At 33.1% G+C, this 17,521-nt stretch overlaps 1 protein-coding gene and 2 non-coding genes across 4 annotated transcripts; 2 read left to right on the top strand and 1 right to left on the bottom strand.

Moving 5' to 3' along the window:
* Positions 1 to 1,904: 1,904 nt before the first annotated feature.
* On the bottom strand, positions 1,905 to 16,974 carry LOC132703383 (ABC transporter G family member 23-like). Of its 2 annotated transcripts, none has more exons than XM_060672610.1 (14): positions 16,751 to 16,974; positions 12,339 to 12,442; positions 12,117 to 12,276; positions 9,744 to 9,880; positions 9,561 to 9,686; positions 8,422 to 8,515; positions 8,102 to 8,341; positions 5,132 to 5,250; positions 3,774 to 4,008; positions 3,615 to 3,719; positions 2,873 to 3,129; positions 2,365 to 2,630; positions 2,217 to 2,303; positions 1,905 to 2,159 (listed from the first exon to the last, which is right to left on the bottom strand). In XM_060672610.1, exons 2-14 carry the CDS (start codon positions 12,437 to 12,439, stop codon positions 1,948 to 1,950), a joined length of 2,139 nt encoding a protein of 712 aa, XP_060528593.1. In that variant the 5' UTR covers positions 12,440 to 12,442; positions 16,751 to 16,974; the 3' UTR covers positions 1,905 to 1,947. The 2 variants fall into 2 exon arrangements, with proteins under 2 accessions (XP_060528593.1, XP_060528594.1); XM_060672611.1 differs by lacking the exon at positions 16,751 to 16,974 and adding an exon at positions 12,538 to 12,846.
* LOC132704226 (5S ribosomal RNA) lies at positions 4,202 to 4,319 on the top strand. Its single transcript, XR_009619247.1, has one exon. It is a non-coding gene; the product is annotated as a 5S ribosomal RNA (ribosomal RNA).
* Positions 4,380 to 4,497, top strand: LOC132704224 (5S ribosomal RNA). Its single transcript, XR_009619245.1, has one exon. It is a non-coding gene; the product is annotated as a 5S ribosomal RNA (ribosomal RNA).
* Positions 16,975 to 17,521: the final 547 nt, after the last annotated feature.

The following is a 17,521-nucleotide window of genomic DNA, read 5'->3' on the forward strand; positions in this document are numbered from 1 at the left end:
CCTTCCTCATGTGACACAATCAACAATCCAAAACTACATGTATAATAACGACATTTATTTTCACGAAGATTATACCAAAAAGCAATTAATTGAGGTTCTGCAAAGCTATTCAACACATGGGTTTTAAATTTCAAAAAATTGACAAAAGACAAAGTATATAAAAAGTCTCATGACACAGCACACATTTTTTAAAGGGAACTAATGAAAAAAAATTGGCAGTTATGCTTTTCACACAATAATCCATAATTAAAGTTTTCGCAGCATGGACTGCACTTTTTGTGTTATAACAAACAACAATTTAAATAAGAATACTAATTTTGGAGGACACACCTGTAAAGGCATCAAGTTCAATTTCTTAAGCCTTGACAAATGTCAAGCGTAGTTGTTTCATAAAATTGCTCTCCAAATTGAAGGAGATAAAATTTCTACTGCACTGTAAATCAAGATTTATAGATTTTTACCAATAATTGTAAAGAATAAACTGTCCGTTTTGGAAAATTCCAATCCAAATTTTTTTAGAAAATTTTCTATGAATATATCGAAGAATGGATAGTGAACTTTAGAGTATTAAATTGTTTCAATAGTAAAATCGAATGGAAAGAAGTTTCTTCAGCAGTCGAATTTGTAATTATGGAGATAAAATATTGTTTTTAATGACAATTTTCTCTATAAAGAAATTCGAAGAATAAATGTATATTAAAATGAAGAAAAATTGAGGAAATGGAACGATGAGAAAATTGAACTTGACAAAAAATGGGTAGAAACCTTTCGGCATTTTAGAGTATATCCCACATGAAAATTTAAAAGTGTTAATAGAAATTTCGTTATATTGTCCAGGCACTAATACTGCTGTTGAAGGGCATTTTCACTGGAGAATCATTATTGGAGCAGTGAGAAGTGAAAATACTATCTGCCGTCTTAACAGTCAAATGTAATATGCAAAATGAAAGTTGTTCGGATGTGGCTACATTATCAGAGCAAACATTCTCATTTAGCAAATAAAATCCACTAAGAAGAAAAATATGTTTTTAAAAGAAAATAAATTTTTTATCGTTTTTTCTTCAATAGCAAAGTCAGGAACTACAGAATTACCACGAGCTTGGGTCCGAAGCTCCACAATTGTCTGCTAATTAGCATAGGAGAGCTCTCTAGCTTAATTTTTTTGTCACAAAGTGTAAGCTAGTTGAGCCCTTTCACAATTTAATTCAACTCTGTAAAGTCTGTGATTCAGATATTTTTATATTTCATACTAGTTTAATCGTTTCCTTTTTTTATTATTGTTTTCTTTTACTTATTTCTGACAGATTGTAATAATTTTACATTCATTTATGCCAGCAAAAGATTTTGCACATTTTGTTCTCCCTGGTGTTTAGAGAAGTTTTGTATAGATATTTTTTGTACATAAATAAATAAAACGCAATACTAAGAAAAACACTACTAGCTACTCCGTTTTTCAAAAACCCGCGGAGATCGCTTTACTTAGAACGTTCGATAGAATCCGAATTGGTAATAAAACATTGAATGATCCATTTAAAATAACAGCGTTGCCATTACATCGGGCATATCTGGCAAAGTCGCATTTATCAAAATATTTCTACTGCCAATTTATAACTGTAGCACCGGAATTGTTCTCTTTCTTCAGACTTATAAAAGGGAGGTTTACAGTGAATCAGTATGCTAAATAAAAAGAGAGAGACGTAACAGACACCCAATTTGTAGTTGATTTACTGATAAATTCAAAAATGAACAGTTTAAAATGCAAAAGCGTCGACATTTTTTTCCACCAAATTTAACACCCTCAAAATATCGTCGGATTTTGAAACCGATCCATTAAATTCCAGGTGGATTGTTTTTATTACGATAGACGCCTCGACGAGATAAAAATCAAAACAAAACCAACATTTCAATTTGTTATATTATATTATGAAAGCATACGCGACAATTGTATTATCTCTTCAACTTAATCATCCATATACTAACGACTCCGAGGAACAGCGTCCAAAAGAAACCGACTCCTATACCGTGGAGCACCTGCAGGTCCCAGAAGGACCACCCCTTTTTGACCACATTCCTCAACGATTCGATAGCCAAAGTGAAGGGCAGACACTTGGCAAAGATGCGCAAAGGATATGCCATGGCTTCTGTCGGCCATATTAATCCTGCAAACGCGCCCATTAAAACCTAACTCGTTATATTCTACGCGTATAAAACCCCACCGCAAAGTAACATCATCGGCAAAAATCCACCGGTCACCACGATATTAGCCTGAGAATGGTCTTCGCAAATCACTGAAACCCAAAATCCTACGAAACGACCCGCAATTAGAAACTTACGCGGCGTTCAGCTTCAACCGTCCACACTTACCGTAGGCCATACCACAAATGCCCTCCAGGTACGTGATGAACGCTATCAACGCCATGCTGCCCAAGTATTCTTGCTGGAAAATAGCGAAGACAACCACCAACACCTCGAAACTTTGCACCACCATAATGCACGCTTGGAGAATGAAATGGGAGAGCGTGATTTCCAAAGACGTAACCCCGGCTACGATGGAACGGTCCCATACGCCTTCCCTTCTGTCCGTTATCATGATCTGGGACGTCATCATCGAACCCATGAAGTATACCATACTACAAAAATAAATTACATTCTAATATTAACGCCCAACTTCTAAGCAGAAAACAACAAAGTATCAATTAACAAGCCTGCAAATATAGCGAAGAAACTAAAGAAACCTGCAGAAAATAGAAAGAGATGAAGTAAAAAAGACACAAAGACAATTTAACAGTATCATATTATCATCATATAAAAGTTATTTCAGAACAAAAACGTTCTAGCAACTCGAAAAATTAAGTGCCGTGTTACGTCTTACGTTATAAGTGATCCGGGAGTCATGTAAATCGTATAGGATTCATCCTCGTGACCATAGACAAACTCTTCCCGCACGGGTAAATTTCCCAGCCCCTTCGCCCATCTGCACTCGTTGAACAGTTCTTCTTGAAAATCGAAAAATAAATTATACAGTTTGTATTTTAATGTAGCGCCGGTTTGTCTGTTAGACATGTCCATGTAGACCTTTATCTCGCCGAAATCTGTAATCCAAGAATCTGCGTCCTTGCCTTGCTTAATCTTGAACAAAATATAATATATCAAGATTTGCATTCTTGTGTACGTTAGTATACGATTTTGTTGAAAAAATGTTTTCAATTATTTCGCTTTTTGTTTAGAAGTTTTTTTTTCTGTTTTTAATCTTTCTAATCTTCTGTGTATATATCCTGCTATTTATCGTTTTGAGTAATCACTTTTATTATGTATTTTTTACGGTAATTTTGATGATAAAAAGATAATCAACTTAATGTAAATATTTTTTCAAAATATCTATTTATTTATCAACTAATCCTGCATTAATGAAAACATATTATTGACATTTAAAGAAAAGTTTATATGTATTTTACGTATTCAGTTATTTATACTTTTTTATTACTATTTGTTAGTAATAATTTTTTTCTTTTTGGCTTACTGCTAAAATATTGTGATTGTAATTTAAGTAACAAGCAAAAACAAAGTATTTAATTTCATTTAATTTATTAATTAAAGTTGATTTTCCGACTTACCCTTTCCTCGAAAGATTCAGAAAAATTACTGCTCATGTAGAGGGCGCCCAAAATCTCGCCGTGCGTTATTGCCTCTGTAGCTTCGTCCAGAGTGTCGAAATAAACCTAAACGATATTTTATTTTGAACCCGAAATTATAGTATTTTTCTTCTTAATTACCTTAGTAATCATGGGGTGGTCTAAGTATGTCAAAAATCTACAACTTATATTGCGAAAGTGACAATCGCTGAATCCGTAGGGCTCCGCAGTACCGTTAAAGGGGAAATTTTGACAAGCTGTGTTCAAATTTTCTTGATTCACGATTCCCAGTTTGAGGCCCTTGACGTCACCTCCAACCCCGTAGAGAAAACACAGGATTTGTATGATTGGAAACGTGATGAGAAACATGATGCCTCTGTAAGCGTCCAGGAGGACGTTAATCAAACATTTCTAATAGTTGCTTTCGGTAGTAGTAGCAATCATTTCTTAAGTAAAGTGCTTTCGTTTTACGCAATGACAATCAAATAGGAGAGTTACATAAAATTGTTAATACCAATAATTTTCACATGAAGCTTGAATATTCATCTTGAAAAAATTAAAATTAAACATGCAACGGCCATACTACGCTGATACACCAGATCCCGTCCGATCTCTGAAGTTAAGCAGCGTCGGGCGCGGTTAGTACTTGGATGGGTGACCGCTTGGGAACACCGCGTGCCGTTGTATTCTTTTATCATTTTTATTGCCAATTCTAGTTTACGTTCTTTAAAGAAATTAAATTTTACATGCAACGGCCATACCACGCTGATACACCAGATCCCGTCCGATCTCTGAAGTTAAGCAGCGTCGGGCGCGGTTAGTACTTGGATGGGTGACCGCTTGGGAACACCGCGTGCCGTTGTATTTTTTCTTTTTATTTTTTTTTATTATTAATTATAATGATTAAACATGGTCCAGTGTGTAATAAAAATCCCTAAATACTTAAATTGAAACTGAAGCATTCTTTTTTTGTATTTTTTCTATTTCATTTTTTTATTAATTGTAATGATTAAACATGGTCTTGTCTCTCACTGTGTAATAAAAATCCCCAAATTCTTAAATTGAAACTAAAGCATTCTTTTTTGCTGCATGTCTGCACATAATTATATCCGAAAAAATGCAATAGTTTTTTATGAACTGATTAATTGAGGTTCTAAGAAATTTGCTCCGATACCCGATTAAAGGTTGCTTACTGCTCGGCATTAATAAATTAATGCTATAATAAATTTAAAGAGGCACATTTTTTAAGAATTCCAGATAGGTATTACTTATTGACATTTTTTTCATTTATATTAATTATTATTTAAAACACATGTTTCCAAGAAATTTGTTATTAAAATAAATCATCTATTGATAATTATTTACTTTTTTTATAATGCTAATAATAATAATTGGTGTTATTGATTGACTTTTTTTTCAAATTGAAATTAACTCCAATTTACAAGTACGTTCCAAAGAAGATGCAATATGCAAAATGGTACTGTTAGATCAATACTCACGTAACGTTCCTGTAGAACTGTTTCCAATTTTTGTCCATCAGCGCCCTCATTCGGTCACCGTTTATACTCGTTTTCGATGCTTTCTTTATTTTTTGTCTCTTTTTATCCGAAGTAAGTTCCTGGAATTCGAGTACTCTTTTTATTTACTAATTCAATCGTTTCAAAATAATCTGACAAGATTTTGTGCTAATTTGTATCTTATTCGGCACTTATTTTAAAGTATTTCGATTTTAATAAATCAAATTCGGTATTTTTTTCTTAGTTTTTACTGTGTTAGTTTTTTTTCATAGTTTTAATGTGGAAACAATTGTTTTCTCTTCTAGCATAACAAAAATTAATATAAATATATAAGGTGTTAACAAATTATGAAACTTTATATATTTATAGGGGATGTTTCATAATAATGTGCTGATCCTTAAGAGTGTAGTTTAATAAAAAAAAAACTGTTGTTCATCATTTCTATTGTTCGATTTTTTTAATATATTATTGAAATTTGGTAGATGCATAGAAGCACTGTATATTGGATAAATTTTATTCTTCTGCTTTCACCAGTTGGCGTCAAGGAAAGCATGAAAATGAATATTTTTATCGATAAAATAATTCCAAAATAAATTCTTTTTTAAAATTTATTTAATTAATTAAACAAAAATCATCTCAATTAGCTCTTGAAAGTGATAACACCCTGTATATATATATATATATATATATATATATATATATATATATATATATATATATATATATATATATATATATATATATATACAGGGTTTTTCACTTAAAACTCCGCACGCCAATAAGTCCAAAACGAAAAGAAATATTTAATTTATGTAAAAAGTAGTCAAAGTGTGGGGTCAAGTAGATATTTCCTAAAGTTAAAAAAATTCGACGCCTGCAAAGAGCTGGGCGTCGCGACGCGTCGAAAAATTATTCGATTGCAGAGACTTTGGAAATACGCGCATACAAAATTACATATTATTTAAAAACTTTTTTGTTATTTACTCAAACTTATTTACTTTACCCGTTTCTAAGTTATACCGATTTAAAGTAAACATTTCTTGATTAATAAAAAATGTGATTAACGCTTATTTTTACAAGTATGCCGTGAATGTTAGTTACTATGACAATCATTGTTATCGCAGTTGTAAGTGCAATTACAAACGTAAGTTGTTATTGCTGTATCAAAAAATTGTCACATTTCGTCACAAGAAATATTCAAATTTGTTCGGTTTAAAAAAAACTAAGAATTATTATGTGAAAATGGTGCAATTTAGCAATGAAGAAAAAGTAGACATGTTACTGGTGTTTGGAGAATGCAGATGCAATTGTAGAGAAGCAAAAAGAGTTTACGCACGGCGTTATCCGCATAGAAGAGTCCCCGATGCAAAAACCTTTTCAAGTTTATGTAAAAACTTAAGAGAATATGGCAGCTTCATAAAACCTAAAAGAGATAGGAATAGGACTGCTACAAATGATGAAAATACTGCTGCTGTAATTCAGCAGGTTGATAATAACCCCAAGATATCCCTATCCGAGATAAAAGAAAATACCGGTGTTACTATAAGTTCTTCGTGGAGAATTCTACATAGAAACTCTTTTCACCCGTACAAAAGTAAACTAGTTCATAAACTAGAACCAGGCGATTATGCTAGAAGAATGTATTTCTTAGCGACATTGTCCGATTTGTATAGCCAAGATGCAAATTTTCTCTCGAAAATTTTATGGAGCGACGAAAGTCGATTTCAAAATAATGGAATCGTTAATAGACACAACTGTCGTTTTTGGTCCGAAAACCATCCTCGTTGGATTACAGAAAGAGGTAACCAACGAATTTTTAGTATCAATGTTTGGTGTGGCATATTAAATGGATTCCTTATTGGACCTTACTTTTACGAAGGAACTTTAAATGCAGATCGCTATTTAAGATTTCTTCAAACTACACTTCCGGAACTATTAGAAGAAGTGCCTCTTGACATTAGAATGAATATGTGGCTACAGCAGGATGGAGCGCCTGCACATAATGCCCAAATAGTAACGAGGTATTTGAGCCGAGAATATCCCAATAGATGGTTTGGTACTAATGGACCGGTAAGGTGGCCGGCGAGGTCCCCGCACATTACACCACCAGATTACTTTCTTTGGGGCTACCTAAAAAACGTTATCTATGAAGAACCTATCGAAGATATGGCTGATCTCATTAACAAAATTAGTGCAGCGTGTGCCGCTATCACAAGAAGGGCTCTCCTACAAGTGACCCAACCAAGCTCATCTGTTAAAAGTTTTTGATAATTGTGTTCGAGCAGACGGACATAATTTTGAACAAAATTTTTGAAATGTCTTATTATGTAGTTAATTGCAATAATAATTTTGGTTATTAACTTGTAGGTATTTTACTGTTTTTTTATTTATTTATCATGTTATCAGAACTAAATCGATAAAAAATAATAAATAAAATCATACTAAAATAGTTGAAATCTATTGTTTGTAATTGCACTTAAAACAACTGCGACAACAATGGTTGCCATAATAACTAACATTCATGGCATACTTGTAAAAATAAGCGTTAATCACATTTTTTATTAATCAAGAAATGTTTACTTTAAATCGGTATAACTTAGAAACGGGTAAAGTAAATAAGTTTGAGTAAATAACAAAAAAGTTTTTAAATAATATGTACTTTTGTATGCGCGTATTTCCAAAGTCTCTGCAATCGAATAATTTTTCGACCCGTCGCGACGCCCAGCTCTTTGCAGGCGTCGAATTTTTTAAACTTTAGGAAATATCTACTTGACCCCACACTTTGACTACTTTTTACATAAATTAAATATTCCTTTTCGTTTTGGAGTTATTGGCAAGCGGAGTTTTAAGTGAAAAACCCTGTGTATATATATATATATATATATATATATATATATATATATATATATATATATATATATATATATATATATATATATATATAATTCTTACATCTTTGGATCCGTATGCGACATCGAATGTGACGACTGACGTAGTAGACGAGGCGGATTGCAACGCTATATCGCCATTTTGTTCCCTCGCGATCGTCTCGATCACATTGTTTAGTCGTCCTTCTTCTTGCTTCCTGCTTAGTATTAAAAAGGCCTCTTCCAACGTATCGGTTTGAAACAAAGTCAACAATCTACTCGGAGATTCTTCAGCTAGGAGTTTGCCTCCCCGCATTAATCCTATCTGCAAAATAAATATCAAAAAATCGTCAAATAACGAAGTTAATCGAAGTCACCGATCGAAATGATCATAGATCTACGTACTTTATTTGCTTCTTTAGCTTCCTCTATGTAATGCGTAGTAATAATCACAGCCGTATTTTCTTTAGCCACAGTCTCGACTAAAAAGTTCCATATTCTGTAAAATATTGTATTTTGTGACTATTTCGCGGACTACAAATGTTAGATAAATGGCGCATCCAGCAATTAGTCGTCGAAAATATTTTTCAGTTTTAAATGTACCAGTTTGACGAATTCATAAGAGCAATAGCTTAATTTCTATTAACTAAACTTCACTGAAGTTATGTTTTTCAATGAACAAGAATGAAATTCAGTTTATTGTTAAATAAGAAAAAAAGGTCCTAATTGACAAACATCAAAATATGATACCTCAATTAAATTTACACCACAATCACCTTTAATTGGGTTATAAAAGTTACTGTTCAAAAAATTTAATTTCAAAATGCAATATTTTTACTTCAAGACTGTTATTGCGAAACAACAATTTGAGAAGTTCGTTCTAGCACATGAAAATTTGAAAATTACTTAAAATAACTTAATAATGTTGATTAGCAGTAGATTTTACGACACAATCAAAGGTATAAATTTCATTTAGGTCCCTTGAGCCGTTTTAAAAATATAACTATAAAAAAAGGGTTTTCAAGACCTTTTTTACAGAGCCGTATATTCTGGATTATTTTTCCATATTCTATTACTCTATAAATTATCAAAACGTTGTTTGAAACATCCAGTATAACCGAGATGGGAAGGGAACATCCCTTTGCAGACTACATTCTTTTTATTATCTTTATAATTCCAAAAAAAAAACAAAAGAATTTAATGTCAATTCATAGAATGAACACTTCTTCAATGTTTATTTTAGCCTTTAACTAAGGCACAATTAAATTGCTAACGGTACCGTTAAAATTTTATGAGAAAAATAGAAATAAATGAACATTATCATACACTCATTATAAGAAGCTCAACTGGACCTGACGGAATTTGGCGAAGGTGTTAGATTATTCCGAAACGAAATAAATACCTGACCAAAAAACATAAAGCATTGCAAAATAAATATCCAGTAGTGACGTATTCGTATGTATGCTTGTTTTCGGACTTTCCTGCTTTGGGCGTTATGATAAGTAATTCTAAATCATAAGAAATGCAAAAATCGGTGTGAATACCTTTCTCTTAATACAGGATCAACTCCCACCGTGGGCTCGTCTAAAATGAGCAATTCTGGTTTGTGCACCATGGCGGCCGCGAATGATACTCGTCTCTGTTGACCTCCGCTGCAGTCCTTCAAGAACCTGCGAAAAACATCGATTTAATTAATTAAATCGATCGCAGCGACGGCATGCCGGTACCTGTCGTGCGGAGGCAACTCCAACAGCTTCGAAAGGTGCTCGAACCTTTCTTTAATCAGGTTGTCCTTCATACTCAGCACCCTCCCGAAGAAGAACACTGCGTCCCTAACCGTAAACTCCCCTACAAGCGCTATATCCTGAATGCAATTAAAGTTGGTAAAGTTGACAATGTTATTTTCCGGGCAAATTGTAATTGAAAATTAGTTTTGGTCTTATGGTTGTGCAGAGACAAACTCGTTGCTAATAGAATGTTACACGGCTAGATGTGTATTTACAAGTGAAATAAAGTGGTACCAAGTATAGTTTCTGTTAGGAGTTGTGTGGGATATTTTTACCACTGTTCAACAGTGCAAGAATTGCTGATCTCGATAAATATTTTTTATGATCCATGGTCAATCTTCAAAACTGCCTAGCAACGGCAACATCGCGAGCACCGTAAAAAAAAGGTTGCCTGCTGCGAAAAAAAATTGAAGTCTTGCGTCAAATAGTTTTTTTATTGACAGCATTTTAAACAAGACGTGTACAAAAAAATGTTGCAAATAATATAGAGCAGTCATAAAGTTTTTGACAAAAGAAAGGTTAGCACCTAAAATTATCAAAGAAAGGCTGGATAGTGTGTACGCTCAAAGTTCTCCTTCGTATTCTGTAGTGAAAGAATGGGCAAAACGTTTTCGAATGGGGCATGTGTCCCGCAGGTATGCGTAAGGTTCGTACAAGATGGGTTCCTAAAAAGCTTTCGGCTATTCAAAAACAACGCCGTGTCGAGTGTGCGCGGTCTTTTTTGGAACTCTGTGGGTCGGAACCGAAGCCTGTGATAGAAACGATTGTGACGGGAGATGAAACTATGTTTCTCTATTATGACCCTTTATCGAAAAAATAATCAATGGAGTGGCGTCGTAACGGTGAAGCACCTCCAAGAAAATTCAGAGTCTGCCAGTCAACAAAAAAAGTGGATTGTGAAGGAATTCTTTTGATAAATTTGCAGAAACTAATACCGCTGTCAATGGTAAATATTACGGAACATTATTACATAAATTGCGAGACTGCATAAGTGTAAAACGTCGAGGAAAACTGACCAGAGCAGTGCGTCTTTTGCACAATAATGCACATGTCCATACCGCTGGTGTTGCACAAGCTGCCATTTTACAGTGTGGGTTCCAACAGATAGATCATCCACCCTATAGTCCAGATATGGCCCCCAGCTACTATTATTTGTTTGGATATTTGAAAAAGGACTTACGTGGACGGCGGTTTAACGACGCACTTGAGTTAAAAGAGACTGTTTTAGACAAACCAAAAGAATTTTTTTTTAAGGGATTGAGTTGTTAATAAAGAGATGTAATAAGTGTATTGAAGTTAAGGGCGATTATATTGAAAAATATTTTTAAAAAACTTGGCGCTCTTAACTGTAGAATAGAATCAGATGTTTTATAAACAAACCTTTTTAATAGCGGTTTTTTAAAGCTCGCAAAGAAATGTACCACTAATTTTGCTTTGGCGCTATAGCAACAGTATCAGAAAAAAAGAATTTAGATTTTAATTGTTTTCCTGTAAACTATTAAGAAAAATATTGTTACTGTAATAATACACAGGAAAAAATACATATATGCAAAACATATTCTACGCATATACATCAGCCAAAAGCACGCCACATGTTATTGTAAATACCTTACAGCTATTGGAGATATAGAGACGCCTCCAAATACCGATAATAAAGGAAACTGGCGAAGGAAAAAATGTTGAAAAGGCCCATTGCGGCATTTGACAATCAACATTGCCGCTAAAACAACGTAAATAAGTTTGAATGCGACATTTTTACGGCAATATGTTCCCTAAGTATCCTTGATTTCGTTAAATGTTCGGGCAAAACGAACTAATCACTGCTTAGAAAGAAAATGGCGGACGGTGCAGGTTAATGAGTGGAATGTAGAGGCATGCACGAAAATATCAATGCCGCCTGCGGCGCATCAATTTTTACCGTACTACATTATCTAATAAATATATGGTAAATACACATAATGTAAGTTTGATTTAGTGATGTAATTACATTTTTAAAAAACTATGCTTACATTCTATAATTAGATATATGATATATTGTTCCACTCAGAGCATTAAATTTAATTTGAAAAATGTGTAATTACATGCTAAATACTTGTGTGGCATACAGGTGAGCAATTATTTATCGTAAAATTTTATTAAAAATCGGTATCAGTGTGTGTTATTTTTCGGAAACATTGTAAACCTTGTAACAAAATCAAGACCCATCGAAATAAAGCACCTAACTTTTGCAAAGAAGGCTGTCAAATTTAAATGCCGCGTTTACGATCAAATAAAAAAAATAGGTTTCAAAATATTGGCAACATTTTTGCTTACTTGCGGCATATATCCCACTCTCGGGCCCGGTACGCCGCTGTTTTTCTCGCCCGGTTTACCGCCCAAAACCCATATCTCCCCCGAATGGAAACTTTTCCGCCCCACTATGCAGCTCAACAGAGTTGTTTTTCCGCATCCGCTGGCCCCCAAAAGTCCATATCTAAAAATTCACGTTAAAACAGTTCGCATAACATTTTATCCATTGTTAAAATTATTACTCACATGGATCCTCTTTCGACGGTCATGCACAAACTGTCCAATATTTTCTTATCTCCATAACTTTTCACGACGTCGCGAACATGGACCGCCGAATTTCCGTGCATTTCCTGAAAATTTTCAGGTGTCCATTTTTGATTGATTCACAGGATTTTACGACATGTCTTTCTTATTAATCAAGTTAGCGTGTTACGGTTTTCATTACCTAAAGCTAACTTTTGTGAAATAAAGGTGACAAACAGAAACGTCGTAGCTATCTTGGATTTTGCATTTTCAGCTCGGTTATACGTAAACTTATTTATTACTTATTACTTATTTTACGTAGGATCCATTGGCGTAGTTATTATTATTTATTAATACTTTTATTCGGATTGTCACTAGATTTACAAAAATATATAACACATAAAAGCAAGTTCAAATACAAAGTACACATATTTAATTTTATAAATTTATTATGAAAACACCAATCAAAATATTGAGTTTTCACAAAAAACAGTAATTACAATTCGAGTGGATTGTAATTACTGTTTTATTTTTACGAAACACTTAAACGAAGAAAACTTAATAACAAATTCTGTGACGGCTCGCTCTGCTCTTCCCGACTTCTCGCCATCGCTCCGTCTCGCTTCTTTCTTCCCACCGTCTCTGTCGACGTCTTGCAAAGCTCTCTCGGCTCTCGTCGTGCCGCCCCGCACTCGCGCTAGATTCGCACTGTTAGCCTTGTTGTCGAGTCTTTCACAAAGTCCAACAATAACTATTATGTGAGCCTTACCAAACAGAGTAGGCAAAAATTAAAATAAAAATTACAAAATATCATAACTGCTTGACAACAAAAGTATATTAGGAAAAAACGATTAGTATTAAACACAACCAAACTTTAAGATATGTGCTTTGTATTTCGAATACCTCTTAGATATTATATATTTTTAAAAATCTGTTGAATTATATTCCAATAAAGTTGTTTATATTTTCACTTATAGTTACGTCAAATTCGGTTTTCAGTTTTCTTCTTATTTTACTGCCAATCACAAATCCATCATCGACATATAATGGCAATTATTAAATCCTTTTATTGATAAATATCCATTGTTCAGTTTTAAATTGATGTAGTCCATTTTGTTTGATAAAATCTGTAAAAGTATCATTCCAAATTTTAGGAGCTTGTTTCAAGCCATAAAGCAATTTTTGTAGCTTGCAAATCAAGTTTCTCTTATCTTCATATCCATCCTTCAATTTACCAAGTAAAAGTACTGTTTTTATGTCAAAATATGTAAAACCAAATTCCTGTGCAGTTGCCTAAAAATGTCATCGTAGTTCACACCACATGTTTACTCGCATCCTCTTACTACTAACCTTGCCTTGAAACGTTTATCATTTTTTATTTTAAATACCCATTTCTTACTAAGAACTTTTTCCTTATGTTGAATTTTATTTTTGTTAATATATCCATCTATTACTTTTTCACGTACTCTTTTTTTCTTCTTCAGTTGGTTTTAGGCATTTGCTCTTGTCTCTTTCTGTATGCTAACAGCGTAGAATTCAAGTCATAGTCTTCATAAAGCTTTTCCTTTCTTCCTATATCTTCGGTATTTTGTTCGTCATCAGTATTTTCTACATATTGATCTGTCTCATCACTTTCTCGTTCTTCGTTTTCTTCATCACACAACCTTATCTATTATTTTTAAACTATGCTATCACGAATTAGTGACTTATTTTCATTTTCAGTTAACTATTTAAAATTTGGCATATATGTTCGACCTGTTATATGAGCCTTATATTGAGAAATTCGTAAAAAAATGCACACTTACAATGTGGAGGTACATTCTGATAATCTCTTTTGTTTCTATGGTACATAAAATAAGATACAAAATTTAGCATCATTCACCAACTCACGCATCGCTATGTATGTATGTACATGCATAATATTCAACTTCCGCTGATTTAATCGTCAATAAAATTCGCCGCCTTTAAATCATTCACAGATAAAATCAAGAACCAGTGTTAACAAAGATTATCTGGCGCATAAGTGTCAATATTCTGAAGACTACTCATTTTTTTGCAAAACCCTTTTTAGTATTATCTACCTTTGTAATCTTCAACACTGTTTCAACTTTACGTATTTCAAAAATTGTCTAAGTAAGGAAATAAATTAATTAATAAACTTAACGAACACCGAGTCGCAATATCTTAGACCATGAAATTAAAATAGATTTCTAGTAGTTTTCTATGCATTTTTTTTTATTCCTGTATTTTATGGACGTATGTTTCTTTTAATAAACCGCACTGGACCGCGAAATGTGATGCGATAATGCGTTAATAATCACCGATACAGGTGAGTTAATTATCGAGAAACCTTGAGATTGATCTTGAGGCGCAACGCGAGTCGTGTTCAAAGGTAGATTTTTCTATGCTCGGCTTTCCCGCCAGGAAGTCCTACAAATTATTCAATGAAAAATGAAGGGTACTTTCCTGTGTAACGGAAAACTTTTATCGCTACATTTTTTATTCAAAGATTGTCACAGTAGCCTGGAAATGATTGAATATTTTTCTTATATGAGCTGCAGTAAAGAAATAAAAAGTTTTTATTAATAAGTAGACAGCAGAAATAATTCAGATGCATGTTGGAATTAGTTTTGGATAAACATTTAGGTCACAAATGCCAAGAATAAAAAATTAGAACTTGTATAGATGATTCAAATTGTTTCTTTAAAAACATAAAACTGTTTAGATCTAGCATATTATGCAACAAGTGCAGTAAACGGCATTTGAGTCACAAGTTTGTTTAGCACGAGCGGAGCAAGTGTTTAATAAACGAGTGACTAACTAACTAAACCAAACTAACCAAATCGTGTTGCATTTTTGCAAAACAACACGAATACATTCACTGACATGACCGTCAGAATTGACAAACTTCAAAATTCAAGCCGTGCGGTAAAATCTCCGAAAACATTCGATTGCTTCCAAACTCGTGCGGTAATATCCCGGAAATGTCCGAAGTGGCTCGAATCCGTGGGACAAGAAACTCACATGGTAAAGTGACGCTTCCCGCACGCTAGATCGGTGTATAATTAGATATTTTACAAGCGGGCGTAGAAAAAGTCTTTTTTGTACTGTAATGTTTTAACTCATATAGCGCGAGTTATTTTAGAACTCGCTTTTAACCAAAAGGAAATGACATTTCAAATGTCACTAACCAAGACCGACCAATAAGAACTGGCGGCAAAAAGGAACAAAGTGCAGGTTGGTGTGTGAAAATTAGACACGTGCGTAGAAAATCATCCACTTTTTTATGAAAATTTTACAGTCCTTCTATATTACGTAATAGCTAGATGGTTTGAATCAGCTAATGTCCAATGTCTTTATAGCTTCAAGCCGTTACTCATGAATCTAGTTATATTATCAATCGATTTATTCTCATATGCAAGTTACTCACGCCAAAAAAAAATTATAGAAAGGAATTGTTATAAAACGATGTAAAAACGGGAAAAACCTTGATGGCGGTTACATTTACTCTGCTTTTGCGTTCAACGTTGTTGCATTCTTATTGGAGATAAACTATAAAAATATGTGGGTAACATTTGTGTGTGTTTGATTTTCTCAACTTTCTTAATTATCTCTGTATAATAATTTTTATTTACAAATCTTTCTGCGCAAGATTTGTAAATAGCATTACAGTAGCCTGTGAAAGTTTCTTTGAAAAATTGTAATTTTCTAGTTAAAGGAAACGTATAAAAAGAAAAGATTAAGCTGAACATTGAGATTAAAAAAATTGTTTGTAGATTGTTTGCGGATTTAAAAAAAAATGAGCTTGGCATATTTGCTCATAATTCGATGTAGTATTTTAAATTCTACAAAAAAAGTGTATGTTTCAATTACGTTTAGGATACGTAAATCCAAGCCTAAACCTTAAAGTTTTTTATCAAAATGTCACCTAATTTTAAATTTTCAAATACATAAAAAGTATCTAAGGTATGAAGAAGTATAATTAAAGAAGGTATCCGGCCTTATAGGACAAAAATGTGTTTTAATCCAATAAGAACTCTAAGTGGCTATAACTTGGCTAATTTGAATAGGACACCATATTTTTTAACTTGCCTTTCGAATACTTTTATTTCTAACGACATTTGGTGTTTTGTAAATAAAAGTTTTATTGTACCTTATTAAATATTTATTAATTTATTAAATTGTATATTTGTGGTTCAAATTTCAATTAGGTATCTTAAATCGTCTCTAACTCAAATTTTGAATGAAATGAATTTTTTAAACGGAAGTGAAACTATTTAAACAAGTGAAAACAAAAAAACAATTAAATATCAAACAAAATATTTTAAACAGCAGAAATCAGACATTTTAAGGTAGCTAAAGTGCATCCCAATTTTAAATTTAGACTTTAGCAAAAACATATACATTTTACATACCTCTTTGTAATATTAACACGACCGTGGCAAAGAGAAATACGTATTATTGGGGATCAAAAACAAAAGCTCATTGTGGCGCGAAACAAAAGGCCTAACTTGATTAAAAAATGCAAAACGCGTCCTCTGACGATCGCGACGGATCGAATAGTTTGACGCGATTCAACAAAACGGCTGCGGTACAACTGAAGACTTGGACACTAAGCCGAGAAAAGTTGTTTCGCGTGCTGACGTTTTGCTCAATACTTACCCAGCAGCATGCAGAATTAAATCTACTCCTTGACCTTCCCGCAGAGATTTTTGCAATTATTATTTCAGTCTATTTTACATAGCTAATTGTTATGGTTTTATTGCATTTAAATTGTATTATGGACCGGTTAAATGCAGCGTAATTATTGCAAACTCGTGTATGGTGTTGGGTCTTGAATCAGCGTCTTACCAATCAACAATCGTTTCCGGAAAAGGATTGAGATTTTTTTGTGAGATTAAAATTTCGATTTAAATTATGCTGAGTCAATTTGATTATAAAAAAAAAATAATTTTTAATATAGAAATTTAAAAAAATCAGTTTGTACTAATTATATATTCTACAACAGTCATTTTTGACTCAAGCGAGTTTGAAAGTATGATTTGTGGTATAAGAAAAATGCAATCTCACTGGTAAGCAATTCAAGTATATCTTAATCTTCTGTGCCATTTTTAAAGGACATATAAACAAATGTTTTTTAACGATATTTCATTGACAATTTCTATGGGTAAAATTTAAACCAAAAG

The sequence above is a fragment of the Cylas formicarius genome, unplaced genomic scaffold (assembly GCF_029955315.1).
Source record: "Cylas formicarius isolate icCylForm1 unplaced genomic scaffold, icCylForm1.1 PGA_scaffold_6__28_contigs__length_40554024, whole genome shotgun sequence".
In the NCBI taxonomy this organism is placed as follows: Eukaryota; Metazoa; Arthropoda; class Insecta; order Coleoptera; family Brentidae; genus Cylas; species Cylas formicarius.

Bases quoted from the DNA above. Each gene is read 5' to 3' on its own strand.
- LOC132703383 (XM_060672610.1), bottom strand. From the start codon at position 12,439: ATGCACGGAAATTCGGCGGTCCATGTTCGCGACGTCGTGAAAAGTTAT. The intron at 12,277-12,338 runs GTGAGTAATAAT...GTGAATTTTTAG, and splicing joins ACCGTCGAAAGAGGATCCAT to ATATGGACTTTTGGGGGCCA. The intron at 2,160-2,216 runs GTGGGGTTTTAT...GCGCGTTTGCAG, and splicing joins GCCGATGATGTTACTTTGCG to GATTAATATGGCCGACAGAA.